The 23635-nt window shown below is 44.1% G+C and overlaps 1 protein-coding gene across 1 annotated transcript in view; it reads right to left on the bottom strand.

Moving 5' to 3' along the window:
• Nucleotides 1–566: 566 nt before the first annotated feature.
• Nucleotides 567–23635, bottom strand: part of FOXK1 (forkhead box K1) — a 46158-nt gene continuing 23089 nt past the window's right edge. The window contains exons 2-9 of the mRNA XM_032198009.1: nt 21528–21725; nt 11015–11171; nt 9665–9811; nt 7706–7899; nt 6383–6549; nt 5393–5674; nt 3404–3628; nt 567–1094 (exon numbers count right to left, since the gene is read on the bottom strand). Coding sequence (XP_032053900.1) covers nt 862–1094; nt 3404–3628; nt 5393–5674; nt 6383–6549; nt 7706–7899; nt 9665–9811; nt 11015–11171; nt 21528–21725 — 1603 coding nt within the window. The 3' untranslated portion in view covers nt 567–861. The remainder of the gene's footprint in view (nt 1095–3403; nt 3629–5392; nt 5675–6382; nt 6550–7705; nt 7900–9664; nt 9812–11014; nt 11172–21527; nt 21726–23635) is intronic.

The raw sequence follows: 23635 nt of genomic DNA on the forward strand, positions 1-23635 counted from the left end.
CATCGAGATACTTCGGCTGTTGTCCAGAACAAGTGATGAATCATTGTAAGAAATCACTGAAGGTACAAAACCCTTTAATATCTTTACAGGAACCAAATTAACACAGTTCCTCTGTCATCTTATTCTCCCTCAGAGGGAATGGAGAGAAATTGCATCTGGAAATCCAGGTGGTTGAGCCCTTTAACTCTTCCTCCTGAATCCCCACATAAATAAACATTCATTCATACTCAGAATTTTTCTGTTTTAGGAAAAAAAAAAAGATCATTTGCCTTTTTCTTTAAGCTTGGTACCATGTTTCTTTAATGCTGTTATTGTGAGATACTGCACCCATCTTTCAGTATTTGATTGCCTTAGCTGGCCTTTTAAAAATGGTCCTATGTTTCAAAGCTCTGAGAAGCGCAGTATTAAGGCATAGAAAATGAGGAGTTTTCTTTCCAGGGAGCAGACTGTATTTGTGTTACATTCCTCTAGATGCTGAACTGCAAATACCATCCCCTTGGAGCCAAAAGGGGAAAAGACAGTTTAAAAAAATCCCAGCAGTCATACAATCAGTTGTCTGTATTTTTTTGAATCTTTAAAAAAAAAAAAAGAAGAAAAAAGGAAAAGTATCCCATATGTAAAGACAGAACAGAGTTCCAGGTATGGGTTCTTGGGAGGGGTTTTCCATTCTTTTCTTTTTGGCACCTTGTGATTCTAACAACTGTTGGCCTCCCATTTATAAAAATCTGACTTTAAAAAGAGCTCTTTATTTGCTATGTTTAGAGCTGTTACAGTTGTGGTTTGTTTTCTCTGAAAGCTGCTTTAGGGGCTGCTGCCATCCCATGCCCACCCCGCACCACTCCAGCTCCTCCCACCGGTTCTTCATTCACTGGTTGCCTGTCCTTGTGGCACTGTGGATGTGATGACTCCAGTTTGGGCTGGGACTGCTCCACTGGACTCTTCTATCCGGGGTCTTTTGACTTCGGGTTCACTGCTGTCTTGACTTCGGGAAGCTGCTGCTGGTTCTTCGGTCCCTGTCTCACATACCCGGCTGACTACAACAGGAGTGGACGAGCTGGCCTGGGCTGCAAGAAGCTGCAATGGATTTGTAAGAGCTGGCAAGAAGGACAAAAGAAAGAAAAGAGAATTAATGTGACAAGTAACACATGTGTTTGCCATTCCAGGAAACAAGAAAACACCACAATCAAATGCAACACCTGGGCACGGACTCAACTGTAGTGTCCAAATCCATTTTGTAAAGCCCACAGCAATCTTAGCTCTGTCCAAATTTACCAAACTGGGAAACTGTTCTCTTTCAAAGGAGAACTTCATCCTTTCTATCCACTGTCAAACAAGGCATTGCCAGCTAAGCATTCTTCTCCAGATGAGGAGAACCAATCCTCTGCTAAAACTACAGCACGCCTCTTGGAGAGGTAGCCCTCACACCACCTACAATTAGCTTTTTGCAAGCTGCATCTCTGTGCTGCACCTTTGTTTTAGAGGGCCCTCTTCAGCCCCTCTGAGACTGCCAAAAAAGAAAAACACAACCTGGGGCAAAGCTTGCACAGTAGGAACAGCCAGCCTGTTGGGACACTAGATTACAATGCAAATATTGACTGTATTGACATCTCACTTGTAAAAGGGGCAGAGAGGTATAACAGCTTACCCCAGACAATCAAACGGGTTTCCATCAGAACTGGAATCCAAATTTAAGAATTTCTGGCTCCCAGTCTTGTATTTTAGTACTGACAAAAATCTCTCACCCTCCCATTAATAGACGTTGTGAGAAAATAAAGAAGGTTTAAGTAGCAACCCTGAGTAAAAATGTCTACAATTCCTTGTTCCAGACAAAGAATGTGCTTACACACTGGCTTTGGCACACACCACCGCTTGAAAAACAAAACACATGCAGTTTTTGGACTCTGCATCAATAGGAGAAGCAGCCAAAGGGGACTCAGGAGACAGTACATCCTCTGCCCTCCAGACTGATTTGCAGAGGATGGAATGACAAAACATTAATGTGTGCTCGCTGCTAACTGCATCAAAAAAGAAGTCCTAAGATAAACAAACAGTGGAAACAGAACAAAGGCCCTCAAAGCCCAGCAACTTCTACCAAGTCATGGGAAGGAGGCTATGCAGTATCAAGGGGATGAAGGAAAGAAACAGAGTAAGGATGAGGGCAGACATCAATTACTATTTAATTACTGATAAAGAACCTAAACCTTGCAGTTGAATAGAAGTTAACTTCATACAGAAGAGTCAAGAGACTCAGGCTCCGTTTTGTCAACTAGAAAATTCACTACTTATCACATACACAAAAAAAAAAAAAAAAAAAAAAAGGAAAAGAAAGAAAACCACCCATCTTGGATGCACCTGGAATACTTTCAATGTTAAGAGAGAGCTACAAAAATTGGTAAGATCAGAGTATCTTCATGTAAAAAAAAACAAACAAAAAACATTACATTAGACAAACACTACTGTAGGGTAATAGCAACTGCACCTGTTTGATTTATTAAATATCTTTGATGCATAAAAAAAACTTATCACTGACATTTTTTCATCGCTCCAATAAGATTCTTGCAATTCAAAGTGCAAGCCAGGTGATAATGCAAATACAAATATCAGAAAATTCGGTAGAAAGGCTCCTACTTTGCTTTAAGAATGCCATCAAAACCTCAATGTCCTTCATTTCAAACTCCCTGTAAGCACCAGCCTGGGACAGTAGAGGTACTTAGCATCTCTTGAGGAGGGCAGTAAGAAGCTGGGATATTACCACCCTAAGTCATCATCCTTAACTGCACAAACCTGAGGTGCTGAGCAAGCACAAGAAGAGACTGCCAAGACATAGCTAGTATGAGATTTTAAAAATCAGGGTTGACAAATGACTACAACACATCCTGTATATAAACAATCCTACATTCATTCACCTGATGAAATAGATCTTATTTCTCTCAGGCTCTAAGACCTTAAGATGGGAAAGTATGTTATTTTCTTAATACTCTATGGAGTCATATTTCACAAGATCTAAAGAGCACCACTGAAATTTTATTATTTAGCATGCTGAAAGCAAATGCTGTTTGTCGGAGGAAAACAAATGATAAAGCAGACTCAAGGCAAGAATCAAGAACGCTTTCAACAAGTAACTCCCAAAGGTATAAGCAGTAATACATGCAGAGCCAAGGACAAGGAGAGAGACGAGACTTTTCAGCAACAATGGTAGATAGCAGAACTTTCCCATCAAGGAGAACTGAGCAAACCAGTGGGCAGAAGGGTATCTACCACTGATGTTTACAGCCACAGAAGTTGCACAATTTATATAACCTGTGGAATTGAACACGCAGAATAACTTGCATAGCTAAGAAGATAAAGACACAACTTTACAACTGAACTGGAAAGCTCAGAGAGCAATCAAAACAGAGCCTACCGTAAGCACTGCCCGTGATGCTGTTGGTGGGGACAGCATGTTTCCCGTTCTGGGTGACTGCCCGCACGGGGAGTTGGTGCTGCCCGATGGCCACTGGAGCTGCCTGCTGAAGGATTGTGACTGTCTGTCCTGGAACACCCTGTGCCATTTGACTGGCAACTGTCTGAATAACACGGCTGGCTGTGGGTATTGTGGCAAACGCGATTGTTGGCTTTTCATCCATGCCTGCTTGGAGAGAAGAACAGACAACCACCATTACCACCCTGCTGGTTTAGGAGCAGGCTTTCTTCTCATTAACGTTTTAGTACTAATACCTACCCCAGGCTTACAGATGTGTGAGTACCTCAGTACCACAAAGTCACTTGTCTTTGATGTGTCTTACAAGGTTTACAGAGTGGGAGTGGAAAGCATTGCTTCTCAGGCTAAGGCAGCTTAGTCACAAAAGTAACATATTTGGGCTCCAAGGAGCTCAGAGGGTTCCTAGAGCCCTGTGAAAACTGCCCAGAACACTTTAGGCAGGATCAGGCTCTAAACACACATTTTCTGTGGGCTGATTCATACAGCATAGTCAGCTCTGAGAAGGTAACAATTCACTCACCCTGCTCATTAGAGGAAGAACACTGCAACCGGGGACATAAGAATAGAGAATATTAGTCCCTCTGAAATGCTTATTCTGAAGCACATCAGAAGTCTAGGGATGTATTTTTGAAAACACTAAATTCTGTATATATACTCTATGCATATTAAGAACATTTTTTTTAGAGCATAAGCCACCCAGCTGAAAATAAAGACCATAAATTTGACCCTTTGTCCTAAACGGACACCGACTCCCTTATTTGTACATTACAGCTGTGATATGGACAGCAGCCACTACAAAAGTAAGCTATGAGATATTCACAATTGCAAGCCAATTGGCCTGACTCTGACACCACACAGCAGCAGAAGCCATTTAAGATCCCAAACAATGCCCCAGGCATTGTCTGCAACAGCTTGCTGTCAGGCCTGTGCGTAGGTTGATTTACAAGGTCTCCGCACAGTCACAAGCTTTCGCCAGCTATGGAGTATGGGAAGAAACCAGAAGGGAATACATAATAAAGGACAAACTAACTAAAAAATAATGAATAAATAAATAGGGCTGAAATCCTGCAGAGAAATAACTTGGAGCATTTGGCTGCCTATCTCACTTCCCAGGACAAGTAAAAAGGTTCAATTCAGCAGGTATAGAATGGCTGCAGGACAGCCTCCTGCTGGACATGCGTGAGCAGAGAGCCACTCTCATTTTCCAGGGGCTCTGCGGTCTTAAAGCAGACAAGGTAGGCAGGAAGCACGAATTCATTAACCCTGTAGGGAGGGAAGACTTCTTCCATGCTAACATCAGAAGACAATGGGAGTGGAGTTGGATGGAACATGAGCATTGAACTGAGACTTGCAGGCAGGATGATTGAAAGCAAGAGGGAAAGAAGCAAGGAAAGCTCAGAGAGTAGGAAAGAAAAACAGGGAACTAAAAGTGGAAATAAAATGGACAAGTAGGGAAAGAACAAATGACAGACAGCAAGAACTGGCGAGTGAGAGAAAGGAGCAGGTGACAGGCAGCTGCAACTGTTAGTGCTTCAACAACGTGAATGGGATCCAGACAGGAATTTCTAGAGAATGTGAATGAAATTCAAGCAGGATAACCAGTGAAGAACTAAAAATGCCAATGGTCCTGCCACTGCTGTAGAGGAAGGTTTTTGTCATTTCTTCTTTCCCTTAGACCTTGTAAATCAACCTGAGAACCTTTACACCACTGCCCACATATCATCAGTCAGAGTAGCCAGTCTTGCTGCTGGTGCAACACAACTGGATGAACTCTTATTTGTTAAGTTTTATCAAGAGAAGATCTTTTATAAAGGGCTAAGCACCCACAGAGTGAAACAGCTGTCTGACTCCCCCCCACTCCAAGCGAGCTCAAGACTTATCAACGAAGTAGCAAGGGAGGTGAAAAGCTACCTCGGTGGTCACCGGCTAAGTCCAACACCGCTCCTGCAGCTTCATGAGCTCCTCCTGCTGTGCCCTGATTTGTGAGGATGTATCCGTTTGCAGAGTTTGCAGAGGAGGTCACCACTCGGACCATTGTAACAGTGGGAGCTTGCTGAACTACGTGAATTGCGTGACACGAAGGCTGCTGAGAAGTCACTATTGATGCGGGCATGTACGCAACTGGTTTTGCCACCAGAGTAGATGGCCGGGGAGGAACAGCCATGATCACTGGCTGGGCACTGACTGGAGATCCTAAACAGAAAAGAGAAGCACACGTTAATAGGAGAGGCAAAAAAGGCCTCCACTCATTTTGCTTATACACTTCTAAATCTTCAGTACTCAATCCTTCAACATCAGCAAGGTGTGGGGGTAGGTTAAAAAATAAAGTAAGGCTTCAAAAATGTCACCTTCAATCTTCTATGTACTCATATAAAAAAGTACTTGCCATCTGAGCACAGTTTTGTGAACAAACACCACGATATGCCCCAAAACATGAGGTTCTACACTAGGAGCTTTGCCTTCCCACTTTGACAGGAACACCCTATCCATCAGGCCAGTTACAGTACAGCTGACCAGCAGGTACTTACCAAGGCTTAACAAATTACCAAGGCCACAGAACCACGGAGCTCTGCATAGACAAGATGATCTTATCAAAAAGCCTGGCAAATTAATGAGTGAGCTACGCACTACCAAGGCTACTCCGCTGTCAGTTCCTTAGAGACACCTAGTTTAAGGCTAGCTCGTGTGTGTCCACACATTCCTTTACCTCCTGCCCTTTAATACATAGACTAGTTAGAAAAATGATCTGAAGTTGCACATGCATCACCAGTCTGTAACAAAAAGCCAAAAAAGAGCCCTAGATCCTCCTGTAGCAGACTGGTAGGAGCATCCCTGCAGCGTCCCCAGCACTGCACTCAGCGCAACGGAACAGTCACTTGCTGTGAAAGGAGAGCTACTCACCAGGTGCACTCTGTGAATACCGATACTCTGGAACTGAGGCTAACTTTGACCCAAAGTCGTGATCATGTGGAATGGGCGAGCCCTCCCGTGACAGGCACTCTGGAGTCTGTAGGCCACTAGAGTGAGGGGACAGCAGGCCAGGGTGAGTAGGGGAGGCAGGAGCGCTCCTGAAACACCAGAACATAGAATTGGCAGGTGTCGATGTGTTTCAAACACAAGACAGCAGCAGAGACCGAGCATGATCTTCAGCAGAGGATCCTCTAGGGAGAAGGAGAGCCATTCTTCCACATTACCCACTGTAGTCTTGCTGAGAAGAGTACACAGTGATCCCAAAAACCCTCTAGCACCACATGCAGTCACATTAATCCCTGCTGAAGGAAACTGGACCCTTCAGAGCACAGTTAGCGTTTCATTTGAAGACTCACATGGAGAAATTGAAAGTGCCTTATGTTTAGATTTTATTTTTATTTTTAAATAATTTCAGGGCATTCTCTAAGGATGTTTGTCAGTGTTTGAGGAAGAAAGACACAGTGTAGATAAAAGGTCTGGCCTCACATACGCTTGCAAAGCAGTTCCTACCCCTGTTGCCTCCCTCACCCAACCACTTGGTTCCCATCTCTTGTCCCACGTGGCCACTAAATCTGTAAGGAATCCAGCAGTTCTTTAATGACAAACAGAAAAGCTGATCAGCCAAAAAATCTCTCCTTCTGCTTTTCCCCCATTTTAAAAGACAGAAAGGAAGCGAGGTGTGGGAGGAATGCTACATGAACCTGCTCCAGCTAGGGGTGTACATGGCAAGTCCTGGTCCCACAGCTACAGGGCTCAGAGAAGGCTGTCACTGCGTGCAGCTCCTCTTTGCAGTTGTGCTGCTGACTGCAGCAGTTACACAGAACATCCCCCCCCCCCCCCCAGTGTTTCGCTGCTCACGCTGACGATCAATGTGATGTTCCCTATAGGAGAGTGCTTTAAATAACACAAAAAGTATTCCCACTGTGATCTAATCCACATATAAACACAGCTTTCCTGAAATGAAAGGCTGGCATCTGAAAACATTTACTTCACTGATAAACGTTTTGAATTTCTTTGAAATGATGCCAAAACAGATATGGTATTTGATGCATTTTTAGTTTGGTTCTGGCTTTTCTTTTTTTTGTAAACACTTAAGAAGTCGGAACAATTTTCAGATTATGCCTTGGGACTACCTAACCTATATAACCACTCAAAAACTATAAACAGAAGCATGCTCACTGTACTTCAGATGAAGTTTTTGTTTGTTTTTTTTGCAAGGAGTTTGGCACAGAGATTAGAGGAAGGTGAAGTTACCTGGAGGAGAGAGGCCCAAAAGGTGTTCGGAAGCAGGACACTCCTCTTTGCCTTCGTTTTCTAAATGCTTGCTCTACTAGCTTGGCTTCAGAGGCAGGGTCAATTCGCCAAAAGGAGCCCTTTCCAGGCTCCTCCTGGGAGCGTGGGACTTTAATAAAGTAACGGTTCAAGGAGAGGTTGTGCCGAATGGAATTCTGCAGGAAGCAGAGGAACGAGATGATTATTTTGCCATGAGGAAACATGTAACAAAGACGGACGGGTTTTGCTGCACAGCTTGGAAAAATAAAATCCATACTGCCAGAATCAGTGTTGAAGACAGAAACAAGTCACTCAACTCACAGAGCTCCACAGTCACGGGAGAAACATGAGAGAAAATCTGGGGAAATTAGTGAGACAGAGCTTCTACTAACCACGCAGAAAGATGTGTTTACTTGGTACTGTACAATCACTTAAATACATCTGGAGTCTTGGAATATGGTAGCTTTTCTATGGAAAAAAAATGAAAGCAGAGCTTTTTTCTGAGGCAGGGGGAAAGCAGTGCAAACCACATCAGAACTCTCTCAAGACAGGCTTTGTTCTAGGCAAGCGGAAAAAGCTGTCTGAGCCTGTGCTAACTGCTTACCTGCAAACGATCACTGGGGTGCCCAAACATGCCCTAAAGGACACTGCATCTCGTGGTAATCATAAAGCAAGCCAGCCAACATGCCCTCAAACATCTAGCTCCGAGAAGAATCCATTATTTATGTGGCACTAGTCTAGCACCGTAAGGCTCTCCAGGTGTTGACACGACTAATCAGCCTCTCCATTGAAAAAGCCCACCTCTGACTGGGTGTAGCACTGTCTGTAGGGCCAGGGGAAAGGCTCAGCAAGCCCAGGTATGCACCAACTCATTCCTCTTCCACTTTCAAAACAAAAGAAGAGCTTTTGTAGCAGCCTTAAACAAGCTCTTCAGAAGTAAAGCCTATACACTGTGTTGGGGAAAATAAAAAGAGGCAACTTCACCCTCCACTGAAACGCAGCTATCTTTGAAGCAGGATGCAGCAACTGGTTCACAAAGCACAACTCTGCTGAGCAGGTTACGGCAGGAAATGAATTCCACAGTTAATTAGAACTGCAGGGAAAAGCCAGGGAGGCAGAATGTATTTATTCCAATTGTACTCAAAGTGCACCAAGCCATACTGCTCCTGCCAGTTGAACACAATGAAATCAGCAGTTGCAAGGGGCTCTTCAGCTGCATTGGTGTATTATATTCAAATGACAACACCCATTTCAGAGGTGTGATGCCAAGAAAGTCTGAAAGCAGGTGGAGCTGAAATTTCTGAGACTTTGAAAACAGCCCTCAAGTGATCACTCTAGTCTGATTTAGCATGTGTTAGCTACATCCAAACCCTCCAGTGAAGCTGGTCAGATTTCCTTTAATACCACATGGAAGGCACAGATTCAAGTTTCCTCAAGTTCCCATTCTGAGATTCAAAACTCAGAAACTGACTTAGGCAACGCAGTAGATAAATGGGGAAAAGAATACACCTGTGATGATTTAAGGCAATATTAGGATTTCAAAATATGATCTCAGTTTTAGGTTGGACATCTGCTTGGACAGACTACTCCAAAGAAAGACAATGTGCAGGATTATGCAAAATTCAGGCAAGTATCTGGGCAGGGGAGTTACCCATAGGAAGGACGTGGAAAAATAAAAAAAATAAACAAATATGAAAGACAGCTGACTATGGAACTAGAAGAGTTTCAGAAAACAGCCCAATGGTAACACTACATTGCCCTATAAAATATTTCAAAAAACTAATCACCCACAAACAAACTAGTTAGCTTATGTTAAACAAATTAATTCTGGGAATAGTCAAAGCAGCTCTATTCTCAGTGCTCCAAATCTTTAATAAATGTATTATAAAGTAGATAAGACCTGACAAAGTAGTTTAAAAGCTTGTCATATCAAAAACTTACCTGCCAGCCTTTGTCAGCAGTTCTGTAATATGGGTAATGCTTGGTAATGTGGGCATAGATCCCACTTAGTGTTAATTGCCTGTCCTGTGCTGAAGAGATAGCCTGCACAATTAGCTGAGCGTAAGAGTAGGGTGGCTTGGACTCGTCCTAAGGAAAAAAAAAAGTTTAGTTATTTCCTATGCTAAAGTTCACCAGCAACCCCAATTAAAAAAGCCCTCCTCATCCCTTTCACTCCTGCTTTACACTCTTTACACTGTCACCTCCCAGTTTATGGCAAACGTGTGCACAAACAGAACTTAAAACAGATTAAATTATCTTCTCCCTTCCAACATCCCCACTATCAAACACAGACAAAAATGGTAACTTTAATCTGCTTCCATTCTCCAGTGAATTTGCCACATGTGCTTCTATCAGTACAAGGGACAGAACAAGGACAAGCAATTGGAAGCAAAGAGTTACAGGGCATGGTGCACATTCAGTGCTTTCAGGGTTCATGAAACTAAAGCCTTGAATTCTGCCCAATTACAACTAAAACTTTGTCAGAAAGTTTCATGCAAGATGCTACCAGCTCTCTTCCAGCCACAAGCCCAACATGAAACTTGATCCTGTCCCTTCAGTCTCCAGCAAGACTCGTTTCATTCTAGGAACTTCAATTTGTTTTACAGATCTCATATTCCCAGCCCTTCACACTACTCCGTCAAGAACAGCCCTTCTTGTCTCAAGGGAGAATTCAACCTACAAAAAGAAGTCATCTAGTGCTGTGCTTCTCCACCCAATCTCAAATCAGGTGGTTTTGAACCTAGACCTTTAACTTTGATCTGAAGATCAGCTCACCAAAATTAAGTTTTATCATAGTAACTCAGTTATTTTTTAATCTAAATTCCATTGCGACTCTCCTCATTTAACGCTTGCTTGGCAGGTGTTTGTTTTAAAGTCTGACTACAGATTTCTCATGACAAGGATCTAGTTTCTTCCTGTTTCCCTTTTCCTCAACTGCGTTTTGCAAAATACCATTAATTAAAAGGAGAAAACAAGACTGAATTCTAATGCTCTGTTTCTTTATGGGTTCTTGATTTATCAAACAAGCAAGACAAATTATTCTTGCTTAACCCTGTTAGTGAATGACTTGAATACATTTTGGGCAGCTAAGCAAAGCAGATTCATCATCTACCACAAACAAGAAGCTGGTTTGAAGGCATGGTCTTAAAACCCTGGAGGATATTGCACACAGCGCCCTTATGGCCAGGGTATTCTTAGACTCATTTAACTGCATTCAGCACTGGTAATAAACTGCCAGGTCTTAATAAGCCTCCCAATGAGCCCTGTTGGGTAAGTAATGTTTCTCTGAACCTTTGGGCTGTCCCCGCCAGATGCATCTGCCTGCTGTTCTGATGCTGCTTTTGCAGCATACTCCGCTGCCAGCTGCAGATCCGAGGTAATGTTGTGAACAAAACGATATCCTGAGGATCCAGCACCACGTGGACTGGCTGGGCAAGAGTTGGGAACACTGGAAAGACAAAAAGGAAAAAAAAATTTACCTTATTTAGTAACAAGACACATGGTTTTTATTTCCTAAGGTACAGGAAAGCTCCCAAGTTGCTGAGAAGCATACATGCCCTGAATTTATTTTTGCCTTCGTGGCTTATCCAAAGCACAGAAAGATGGGAAATAAATACAAATAATCAGAAACAATCAGAGAATAACATGGAATTCCTACAAATCCTGACACCACCGCCCCCTTCCCACGATCACAAGAAAACAGTCTCAAAGCACTGAACAGCTTCTCTATGCAAGGGACTTAGACAAATATACACTGAAATTGGGATGAATAACTAACTACATAGCTAGAGACAGGTATTGCCTTGTTTCACCAAGCACACAAATGCAGCTAAGAAGGGAGCTGCAGTCACTGCTACAGAAGGCAGCTCGTCTCATCAGCTTTGGTTAGCGTGGGGAAGAGACATCTGAGTCCTGGGACGACCACGAGATGGCATTACAGGAACAACTACAGAGCAGGAAAGGCACGCTAAAGCTGATGAAAACCTACAAACAAATAAAAGGTCGTTGTAATTTGCAGCACCACTCAGGCACACAGAAGTGAGTGCTACAAGATGAGAACTAATCAGAAAGACTTGTCTAGGGATCACACTTCCTTGATTGGCAGGGTACAAAGGACAGGAGGAGAGGGATGAGGCTGGGAAATTTAAGACCTGAAGTTCCCCTCTTCCATCTCTCCTCCATTCTGCAGGGAGGGGTGCAAAGCCAGAGTGGCACGACATAGAGCCAAATCCCAGGATTACATACGTCTTCCGCCTAAGAGCTGAGAAACAATGAGCAAGAAAGCAAAACAATACACAGAAGATTAACGCAGCAAAACAAGCGGTTCAAATTGTATGACAAGATGCAAAATGAAGCCCACAGCTGGAACCGGCAGTCAGGAAAACCGGTATAAAAAATCCTCTTAGCAGTAAAATGCCCAACAGCAGTGCTAACCCTGATGCAAATAAAGGCAGTGATACCCACACTGTGCAAAGTGCTGCACGGGAAACACAAAACACGGTCCCTTCCTCACTAAGGTGGCTGGCCAAACAGCCTTCCCCATACACACAGAGGAGAGGAAACGGTGAGACAACCCTTGTTTGCTCAGTGGGTAACGCCTCCTGTGCACGAGCAATGTGACAGGGTAAAGAATGACCGTTTCCTAGCAGTCCACCCCGTCAACTGAGAAGTGCAGCTTCTCCTGCCTCTGTGACACCTCTGCAAATGGCTGTGGTGCTGAGCTCAGCAGCACCCAAGGCTGTTTTCTTTTAAAAGGGAATTACAGGATTAAAGGTAGAGGCTGGGTGAGAAAAAAAAAAGGCAACAAAAATAATCCAGCCACAACAACCCCCTGCAATAGGAAACCCCAGCTCATCCGTCTGGCATATGGGGTGAGCCATACAAACCACTGCACAGGGCTTGGTAACGTTTCCAGCACCCGCTGATGGTCCTTTGTGTTAGTGGGTGATGCTGTTCAGAAGCATGGCAGGAGGTGAAGCTTTCAGGAGGTGTAAGGCAAATAGCCTCAATGAGCCCATACATAAATCTGTCTTTGCAAGAGATAAAAGCGTTTCTTACCTAGTCTTTCAAAAAGCTGAGACCTGTTTGTGCTGAAAAATTAATCCAAGTTTGCTATTCCATGCTTTGAGCCCACTTTGGAAGCGGTAACACCACACCACAGAAGACGCTCTTGATGTCTTAGTACTCACACGCAGAGCTGGTGTGAATTTAATTATTCTGCTGTCATTTTTCAACAGCTTTTCCCTATACACACTTCTTATAACGTGTAGATAATTACAAATTAAAGTAATTTTCATACATGAAACAATGACAAATCAAAAACGTGGCAATTCTTTTTATCTTAGAATTTGGCACGTGAGCAACTATTGTAACGCACAGACTAGGAATGGAAGAGCATGAAACAGTTTGCTGATTCTTCATTTGCAGAAATACATGAAAAACAATCCCTATAAACAGCACCCAAAACTAAGTTCACGGATATTGAAAACAGCAGTTTTCCAGTAAAAACACACTTCAGAGCTATATTTCTATCCTCCTCACCTCCGCTCTTTATGGCTTCAAAAATCGTCCCATGCAGTTCAGACACAGGAATTGATTCATTCTTTGAGGAGGAAAATGAAGTAGCCCCATTTTTACTGTTCAGATTTGAACTGTTGGAGTTGATCATGAGCTTTAAGTATAACTTCTTGCTTTAAATAAATAATCAATCAATCAAACAAACAAACAAACCCCCTCCCCTTGCAGGGCTGTGATTCTGTTAAGAGTGCTGACAAATCCCCTCCAACCTAAAGAGCTGTTAACTCTTTGAAAAGCCCGTCTCTCCCAGCAGATAGCTGCTGAAGAGCCTGATAGTCCCTGAAGGAAGGAGCTGCCCCTTGGGACAGCCACAGCAGTATCTGAAGATTTGGGAGAAGTACTGGGCTTTCACCAGGATGGTGCGCGTCCATCCAGGTGGACCTGCCTCCTTTCAGCCTGGATCAATCATCAGATCAAGAGACCCTGGTAGAGAACATACAACACAATCTTATAGCCACTCCATGCAAAGAGCCAGGGTAACACGCTGCTGAGTGCTCAAGCTCTCCGTCAATCATCGGAGAGCTCTTAAGAGGAAGGGAGAGAGAGCTGACATGGGGAAAAAACAAGGTGACACAATCTGTTCCCCCCCAAACACAGGACAGAAGGAGTGAAGAAACGGTTTTACTAAAAATACCCTCCTGAGGGTTAAGTTAAAATTAAACACTAGTGGGGTTTAAAGAAAACAAGCAAACACAATGCAGTGACATCAGTTTCCTGGAGTTCCTGGAATTCTCCTCGCCACCCAGAGCAGGGGCTGGCCAGGGACGCTGCATGCACTCCCCCCCTTATTAAGAAATACTAAGAAACAAAGACTTTTTCCTCCAAACACCTGCCTGTGCTATAATAACACAATTAAATATGGGGATAGTGACTACAACTTGCTGGATATTGACATCCCCTCAGTGCTTGAAGGGATAACGTGACCCATTTTAAGACTACAAACATTTACTGAGCAAAGCTATGGCCAGGTATGCAATTTCACCCAGCCCTCAGCCACCCGAGCGTACTGCTGTGATCCATGCTAACTGTCCATGAGAACACTCGTTAGCTTACAAGCAATCTAAGCTAATTTGCATTAAACTTGTCTGTTCGGAAGAGGGCAGGCTGTGGAGAGGAAGCATGCATTTTATGCCACTGAAAGACACCCAGCATGTAAGCAAACCAGCTGCAGTTGGCCACAGCCTTAACCCCACGACACCATGGTTAATGCCCCAAGCCCCAGAGATCTTCAATATCCACCAAGAGGATTCAGCATCTCGACTTGAAGCACTTACTGCAGGCAGCCACCGAGACACAGTTCCTCAAACATCACGCCGAGACTCAGCTTCAGAACCAGACCGTGACCACGTGCTGAATCACAACAGCCCTTTGCTGCATGTTTTCCATTTAATACTTAACCCTTGTTGTAGGGCCAACAAGCTGAGGGCTGAAAGCAGTGTCTGCAATACACTCACCTGTGTAACAGGCAGAATATCATAATCACAGGGCTTACTTCTGGCTATTAAGAACATAACAGATCTCATAGCATGATTTACTTTTGACTACTGCCAACAGGAATCCAGCCTCTTAAGTTCACAGCACTTTTTAACAACTAGAAAATCTTTAAATACCAACTATTGGAGAAGATGTGCAATTTACTGCATTTCTGCTGGAATGCTTCAAGTCACTTTGTTTTAACTGCAGAATCAGAGTGCAAAAATAGGATGCACCACTGTGTGCATGCTGCATCCACTCCCAGGATGCTGGATGCTGTTCTGTCTTACTTCATTAAAAAATAAACATAAATATCACATCACAATCACCACAGCTAGGCTCAGAGAAGGTACTGACTGGGATAACTGGGCTGATCAGAGGTAGGGAATGGATTCCATACAGAAGACAAATAGTTGAAGACAGAAAGCTGAGGTGCGAGGTGACAGCCTATAAAAACAGAGCCAACAGAAGGCGCACAACTCCTGTCTTCTTCTAAGTGAAGTGCTGGTGAACATGAAATGAAACTAACAGCGGGTCCAAACCAAGAGGAAGTCCTTCTATGTTTGTAGTCAAACCGTGGAACAACATGCTATAAGACAGGGCTGATGTTAAGTTTATGTGAACACAAAAGGCCATTATAAGAGTTTGTGGGAAAAGGAGGAAGACAGGGAATCGTCAGGGGTTTTATGAGACAGAAAGTTAAAAAGTCACTGCTCCAAGGCAGTCCTTGAACCATGACAATGGTGGAGGCAGACTGAACACCAGTAAGCATTACTGGGTATTTTCTATGTTCTTAAATTACCCCAAAGACACCTGTCTGAGGCAGAATACCGGGCTAGATGGATCCGCTGCCTGAACACACGCAGTGGTTCGTATGTAAAGATCTCCAGACTCTCTCCATCTAACCACATTTTACAGACTTGGGGCGGGGGAGCAACAAGTGCTTAAATGATTTATTTACGGTCATATTACAAGTCTGTGAGCAAGCTGGGAACAGGAACACTCCCAAATTCCAGTGCCAATTTCCCCAGAAGGACAGGCAGTAGGGGAATGCAGGAAAACTGCTGTTACTTAATTCCATTCTTTTCTGCAAGAAAGATATCTGTAGGGCTCAAGCCATGGAAGCTTAATTTAAGCCAGGTGTATGGATAAAGCACTTTCCCTCCCTAATGGCAAAGAGGAAAGATTACCTGGGATTCCACATAAAATTGTTCACCTGACTTGGAACCTGCATTGCTGAAAAGAATATAAAAAAAAAACTCTTGTGGTTTGGGATACGGTATTCACATGAGCAGTGCCTTTGAAAAATGCCTAAATGCACATTTCTGAGGCAGGTACAAAGACACAGCAGTGATAAGAAACCACCTTGGCAACACTGCCAATACAAAGATTCCTGTCTGAGCAGGCTTTTTTTTTTTTTTTTTTTAAAGCCCCAATTCAGTACAAAGGGAGAATCCTCATTTCTTAACAGGATCTTTTCTAACTGGAGGTATGCTTCCCTGCACACAAGGACTGTATTAGAGAAATACCACAAATCTCAGACTACTCCTGTACTCCAAGTGCCTTCACATGGTATACTGAAAGATATAGGGACTTTTTTTTCCTCTCCATGTGCAACAAGCAAGAACCAGGTCAAAGTACAGCACTTCAGCTTGCGAAACAAGCATTTCCACGATACACCAATCAGAAGTAATGGGTGCGAATCCTCTGCCACTGTCTCCTTCCCCAGCCTAGCCCCAAAAACATAACTCAAAGAAAGAAAGGCAAGCCCTTGCACGTTGCACGTTTCAGACAGGTTTCAGAAACAATCACAAGTGGCGAGATTGCCAAACCACGCTGGATTTTGATGTGAAAAGGGAAACATGAGAGCTACTCTGCCTGCTTAATGCTGAAAAAAAAACGCAGAGCTGTTGAACAAGCCACAGCGAGAGAAAGTTAGCTATCCACAAAAGTTCAAATTGTTTTTACTTGTCTCCACTCCAGCAGTTCCCCTCTTAGAAAGGAAGTGAGCTCACTCTGGCTGTGGATTCAGCGAGCGTTTTACACCAGCGCTGATCAGGGGAAGTGAAGGGAAGAGGAAGTGCTCGTGTAGCTGGTGACTTCTGCAACCCTTCCTCCAGCACATGGCTTGGCGCTTCTCCACTAGCACATGGCCCATTATCTGACATAAACATGCGTAGGAACTCCCGAGCCCGGTATAGATCGCTGCAGTTCTGACGGGATGTATGTGCATCGCACTACTTGGCTTGTGGTTTGGAGACGAGGGCGATTAAGAACAATCACCATTCTGTCCGATTGTGGGAGTTACCAGGGCTGTATATTCTGCCCGAATGCAGGAAGTAATGGATAACCGAGACAATGCAAAAGAGCCTGCAAAAATCCTGCCTTCGAGCTCTTCACTGGCTTTTCAGTTAAGTGGCTAACAGTGTTATAGGAAGGAGGAAAGCCTGAATGAATTGGAACATGCAATATTTATGCATCCTGTCCCACTGAGTGCATGCAACCACTGAAGTCAGGGTTCACTCAAACTCCCATTGCATACCTTTCAAGAAACATGCAAGTTCATTTTAAGACCCAAGAATTCTGAAATGGTGTTGTAAGGCTGTCCTAGAGCCTAGAAAAAAGCACGCCCTCGTCAGCAAGCCAAGTCTGAAGCAAAGCACATCCAGCACTTACACATCTAATATAACATGGCTCGTAAGAATACATACATACACACCACCCCCTGCAACTTACACTTCCATGATGCTTTACAGAATAAAAGCCCAATCCATAATTTATCTACTACACAGTCTTGGAAAGTAGTTATTATGCTCTACATGCATAAAAAACAACCAATGAATTTAAATGACCTGTAAAAGGCCACAAAACACATTGGTGACTTAACCAACATAACTGCAGTTCCTGAAATGCAGGCCTCTGAATAACCCACAATCAGGGCATGCAGCATGTTACTGAGCTCATTTGGCCTCGTGAAAATAAAGTGAGTGTGTGTGTAGGGGGGCAGGGAAGCAAATAAGGTTGAAAAATTTATAGCTTCTGGAACCATAAGAGTTCAGCTCACGTCTTCTGTTTTGCTAATCAAAACTATAAAACAAAAGTGAAGAAGGATGTCAGCTGATCTTTCATTTATTCATCTAATTAATTTCACTGCAAACTAGGTATTGACTATTCTAGCAATGACTGAACATGGGCAGGCACATTAATTGCTAAAAATACTCTAAAATGTAAGTTTAGGCCCCCACACAAACATGGACTACTTTGACTATTAGCACTGACCCTCACCAGGTACTTCCCATGAGGTTCTCACAGGGCTCTAAGGGCTCTTCCTCCTGTATGTCAAAAATTTTTATTTTTATTTACTGATAAAGTCTGCATACGTGAGCTACATATCCATCCCCTTTCAGTGAAAAAGTACAAGACAGTGTTCAAACCCACAGTCATTCCGGTACACAGATAAGTCAGAAGTAACTGCTGGAAAATGTGAACACTGATACTGACTCCACAGTGCAGCACTCTGAATTGCTTTACTGTAGCATTTATTTTATGAGTGAGAACGTTACTACTATTTAGAATAGGGAAGAACATGCAGAGAAATTAGTTTTTAGAAATACCCCAAAGAAACAAACCAATAACCCTGAAGGGCAGTACTTTAGAGAGATGCTGCTGCTTCGGAGGCAACTTCAGAGTGTAAGCTCTACTTCAGAGTTAAGCTACCACTACAGGGTCACTAAAACCAACTGGAAGATTATATTTAAAAAAAAAAAAAAACTTAAATAAACACTATAAATCTGAACTCCAACTCAGCATCTTTTCGCTCCAGCATCATACCTTGCCTCTGTGGATCTGTTTGTAATCCAAGCACAAGCTGCTCTGAAGACTGGATTACAACACACATGGAGGTACATCCACGTAGGTATTATGGATTTACAGCAAAACCAGGCAAAGTTAAGGGGGTTGGCAACACAGGTGAAGAACTCATCCTCACCAAAAGAGGATGCTCCAGATGCAAGTGGAGAACCCTAAAGCCACATACTGAAAGCCAGTCCCCTAACTCCTGAGATTGATTGTGAGCATCAGATGTCTCCCAATGGGCTGAGCTGAATTTAGCCAAACTGCACATGGCTTTCAGACAGCTTTGCAGTGCCCTGAGTCTACTGAAAAGAGATTTCTGCTTGAATCCAGGCGATACTCTGCCCTTTCTTATGACGTACAATATGGACAGGCTGCTTCTACTAGTTTCCTGCAACCACAGCAGCCTTTTTGTTTCAGACTGTGGAAGCCTGATATTTTTTTTAAAGGATTTTTGAACTCAAAGCAGGAAGAAATAAGTTATTGCCTGTGTGTAAGCCTCACAAAGCATGCTGCCAGCCAACATTTTCCCTTAAAGCCGTACAACAGCACTGAAAACATCTGCAAAACAGCCCCTCCTGGAGATAAAACACCTAGCTAAGAAAACAGTAGAAACGCTTCTCCCTGGGAACAAGCAGGAATCTTGCTTTGCAAAGCTGCTGAGGGTGGCAGGTTTGCTTTTGTTTAACTAAAGCTCATTCCTTCTCTAGGCGGTGCACTTCGTGGAGGGAAAATAAATAGGCTGGAAAGAAACCCAGCAGCTTGCGGGGGGGGGGAACCTGCAGGGAAGCGAGCTGCAATGGGAACGGGGAGGCAGAGCAGGGCTGGGGGCAGGAATGGTTGTGGGACCAAGGGGTGTTTGGGTGCAGGAGTGCAGGTAAGGCCCCGGCCTGCGGCCTGCTGTGGGGTGGAGGCAGGAAGAGGAGGCCGGGAGCCGCTTTCCAAAAAGGAAATTTCACCCGGCCAAGGATTTCCAAAGTGCACTAATTTTCCATGGGCCAATCAGGGAGGAGCGAGGCAAACGAACCAAATTAGGAAAGTAAATACTGGAAAGGGGGAGAGGGAGGAGGAGGAGAGCAGAGCCTGTGAAAACGCCTCCCGAGGCAGCTGGGGAACGGGGTGAGGGTCCCAGCCTGAGCCCCCTGCAGCCCTGCTCTGGGGAAGGGGCTGAGGACACCGTGTCAGCCTCGAGTGCTGATAGAAAGACACCAAAAAAGACAGCAAGAGTGCACACTGACACGCTCCTGAAGGGCAACGTTCCCCTTCTCAGAGCAAAACACCCAAATCGTGTCCCAGATCACGGCCCCGCAGGAGGCAAGAGCTGTGAGACCCCACGGAGGCAGAGAGGGAGGTCGAAGGGGCTGAGCAGGGATGTTTACAAACGTGTCAGCCCCTCCTCTGGAAGAGGAACTCAGAAACGAAAGGGATTTGGCAAGTGAAACCTCAGATGTCTTTTGAGGTTTTCTGAAGACTCTGCTGGGTTCGCTTCTGCTCGAGACAAACGGATGCACTCATTAATCATCTTTAGTAAACACCCCGTTAGGGGCCGAGCACAATTCAACACCACTATTTCCACTTTCTCCTTATGCAAAAGAAACATTCTCGGGGAGTCAAATATCAGTTGCAGGCATATGCCAGAGTCAAAAGATACAGCCTCCGTTAGTAACACAAACCACACTGCGCTGCTCTGCACAGGATGACTGAATGGAAACTAAATACCATATGTTGGCAAAGAAACCATCCCCCTCCCCTCCCAGCAACAAGCTTCATCTAAAAAGAGAAGGTTAAATATAAACTAAAAGCAGTGCCTGAACAGAGGGCTGAAACCACAGCTCCCTCCAGCCCCCTCTTTCTAGAATATCTGCACTGCACATCTGTGCAGCTCTGCAAGAGGGGGGAAAAACCCAAACAAGCAAGGGCCTCCAGCCCTATGCAAAACCAAACGGGCTCCATTGTGACCCTGAAGTCATTCTCAGCCATGTCGATTTGAATACTACTCACCGAATTAGCACTAACTGACAGAATGTGTTTGTTTATTACAACATTTTACAAATCTATGGACAAGAAAACAAACCAGCAGCTATTACTGTTACCGGGTACACTCTCATTATTCTGGGGTCTACACTTTTTAAAGCTGTAATACATCATCCTATACCGTCAGCTACTGCTTATTACTTTATTAACTAATTACTACTACTTTATTATACTTTAAGTAACAGCTTCAATGTTAAAAGAGATCAGTGCAAAGCTGTAACATCAGGTCTTTGCTGAGAAAGGAGAGAAAACAGTCGAGACAGTAACTTGATGTTCAGGTTGTGTCTACTGCACATTCTTGAATCGGATAGCTTACAAAACAGGATACTCGCACAGACGCCCATTCAAATCGCTACAGCCCCTCTGTGCATGGTCAGCATCCTCCCCGTTTCCTTCTATTCCCAGGAAACCACATGCCAGTGGCCACCCTCATCCCTAGCTCCAGATAGCACCGGCACCACCCAGCAACAACAGAATGTTATTGAGATAAAAATAAAATAGGCAGTCCTAACAATATTTGCCTGCTTTCTTTTCTCCGCGTATATAGGTGGGTCTTGACAGATCTCTCTAATTCCTCTGCCAAAGATAAACAGCTCCATGCTGAGGCCAGCCCCCGCCCTTTAGAGCTCTTAAACAAAAACCCTGAGCCCTGCATTTAGGCTACAAAATTTTAGACTGTGCTCCATCATTCTGAACATCAGATATTTCACAGGTTATTTTTAATGGGGCATTTCATGCATCAAGTATAGCAGATAAAGAGCACAAGGCTGATAAAGGCCGGCGTCAGAACAGAGATGGAGTTTCCAGAATACACACAGAAAGATGAGAAGAACCTCAGGAGGGTAGCAGGGGATGGGTAACATCTTACCTGATAGTGCCTGTGGGGGACGGGAGGGGACTGACCACGCTCCGGAGATCCGGCTCCGGGATGTGGATCTTCAGAGGCGATATTTGAGGGTAAAGTGGCCGAAGGGGAGGCGATGAGGCTTCTTCTTTTACTTCCTCTTTATGGTATAAAGATGTGAACTGGATCTTTATAACCGTGCTAGGGAATCGAAAAGTACACCTGTACGGGAAAGAAAGGGAAAGTCACTGTCACACATGATGCTAAACAGTTTGAATGTTTTTATATGTAACTATTGAATCATTAATAAATTAACAGCATAAAAATCCACCACCCACTACAGCATCTTTCTGCCCAGACTCCTAGGCAGGAATTGTTCATCATTCACAAATCACTGCATATACATCACAGGGATTTCAAATGCAAGCTGAAGGCTTGGGTAGGCTAAATGATTTCCCCAAGGCCATGTATTCCATCAATGACTAAGCGTGACATAGAACTACAAAGACAAACCGTTGGGTTCCTGCTTTATCAAGGTCTAGAATTTATCTTTTATTGGCTCCTTGCACATAACTCAGGAAGGTACGAGTTACTAGAAAGTATCAGGCCACGAGTAACACTCAACAAAAAAAGCCATAAAGACCAGACAGCCCAAACAGCCCCCAGGAAGACCAGACAGCACCATTTAGAGACCGGCCTCTACACACTGTAAAACTAATACCCATTTATATCTCTGCACATGACACTAAAAGATAATCTAGCAGGTTTCCTATTAAAAAAAATACCTTTATTTACAAGTGACTCCTTTGGACGGCGTGGCTTATAGCTAAGAGGGTCAGAACAGGGCCGCTACAAGTCTACAGGGTTTCATTTCTTTTATAAAAACATTTCTTTCCAATTGTTACTTAGAAAAAGCAAATGATCACACATCTACATGTGTAGCCTTCAAGAGATGCTGTGAAATTCAAAAGGAAATAAGCACTGACATTTTCTGTATTTGAACAGAAAGCTTTCTAATTTATAGTGTCTACAATAGGCACGGGGCTGTAAAAGCGAGTGTTCTGCAGTTCTACTTATTGCGCTTTAATTAGACAATAATGTGCAATCAATACAAGCTTTCCAGGGATCATTTCACTGATACTAAGGTTAAAGAAGCAGGAAATAAAAACCAGGTTTCACCGTGGGAAAGGCCAGCAGAGCACAGCGATTGTGCTGGCTTCCAGCATCTCGCCTATAGAAGGAAATGAGGGGACGTGGGCAGCGTTGTTCTAGCACCACGAGCACGGCTGAACATAATCCCTTTAACCAGGGTATTATTGAATCCTGTAGGTAACAGAGCCAGGTGGTAGGCAAGTAAATCAGCGTTTGTGACTGCCTCATCTCACCTCTGCTAGTGAGAGAAATACAGGGAAACGTTTTGTTGCTGCTCTAAAAACATACTTTCCTGCTCTTGGTGTCTCACAATTTAGTTCTGCTGTAAGGTAACGTTCAGAAACCTGCTGTGAAAAGAGCAAAATTATCATTCTGGCATGGGAAGCTCCTTCTCATTTCCCATCTCATCTCGAGTGAGCTGGCTCAGCATCCGGCAGCACGGAATCGCCGTGGTGCTGCTACGTACAGTAGGAGATAGTCCAGCTTTTCATTCCCTTCAGAGGTCCTGTGCTTGTTACTGCATTAAATAAGACCACCACTGCTGCCCATGCAGCCTGGCCATGCATACCTAGCCCTTCTAACCGAGCCCAGGACAGTCCAGCCCTCGTTTAACAGTGCTCGGTGTGATCCCAACAGGTCTGGCTGCCCTGCAGCAGCTCTGCAGCACGGCCGAGGCCAGCCCCGCACCGTGGTGCACAGCAGCAAGGAGCCCAGTCCCACCACCACCACGTTTTGCTTTTCAGAGGAACCCAATAATGTGAGACCAGCATCTCCTCCTGTCGCTGCCTCCAGGTCATGCATCCAGCTCCTCAACTCCATTTTATTTCCTGATGCTGTAACGTTAGATAAGAAGGTGCTAACTGCACCCAGGCTGGTGCCAGCAGTCCAGGAGCAAGGACAATCTTCACAAAGCCAACTTTTGGTTTTCCTAAATCCTAAATCAAGCTAACTGTGAAGTTTAAGGCGACCCAGCAGCCGTG

This window comes from Aythya fuligula, chromosome 15 (assembly GCF_009819795.1).
Source record: "Aythya fuligula isolate bAytFul2 chromosome 15, bAytFul2.pri, whole genome shotgun sequence".
NCBI classification, from domain to species: Eukaryota; Metazoa; Chordata; class Aves; order Anseriformes; family Anatidae; genus Aythya; species Aythya fuligula.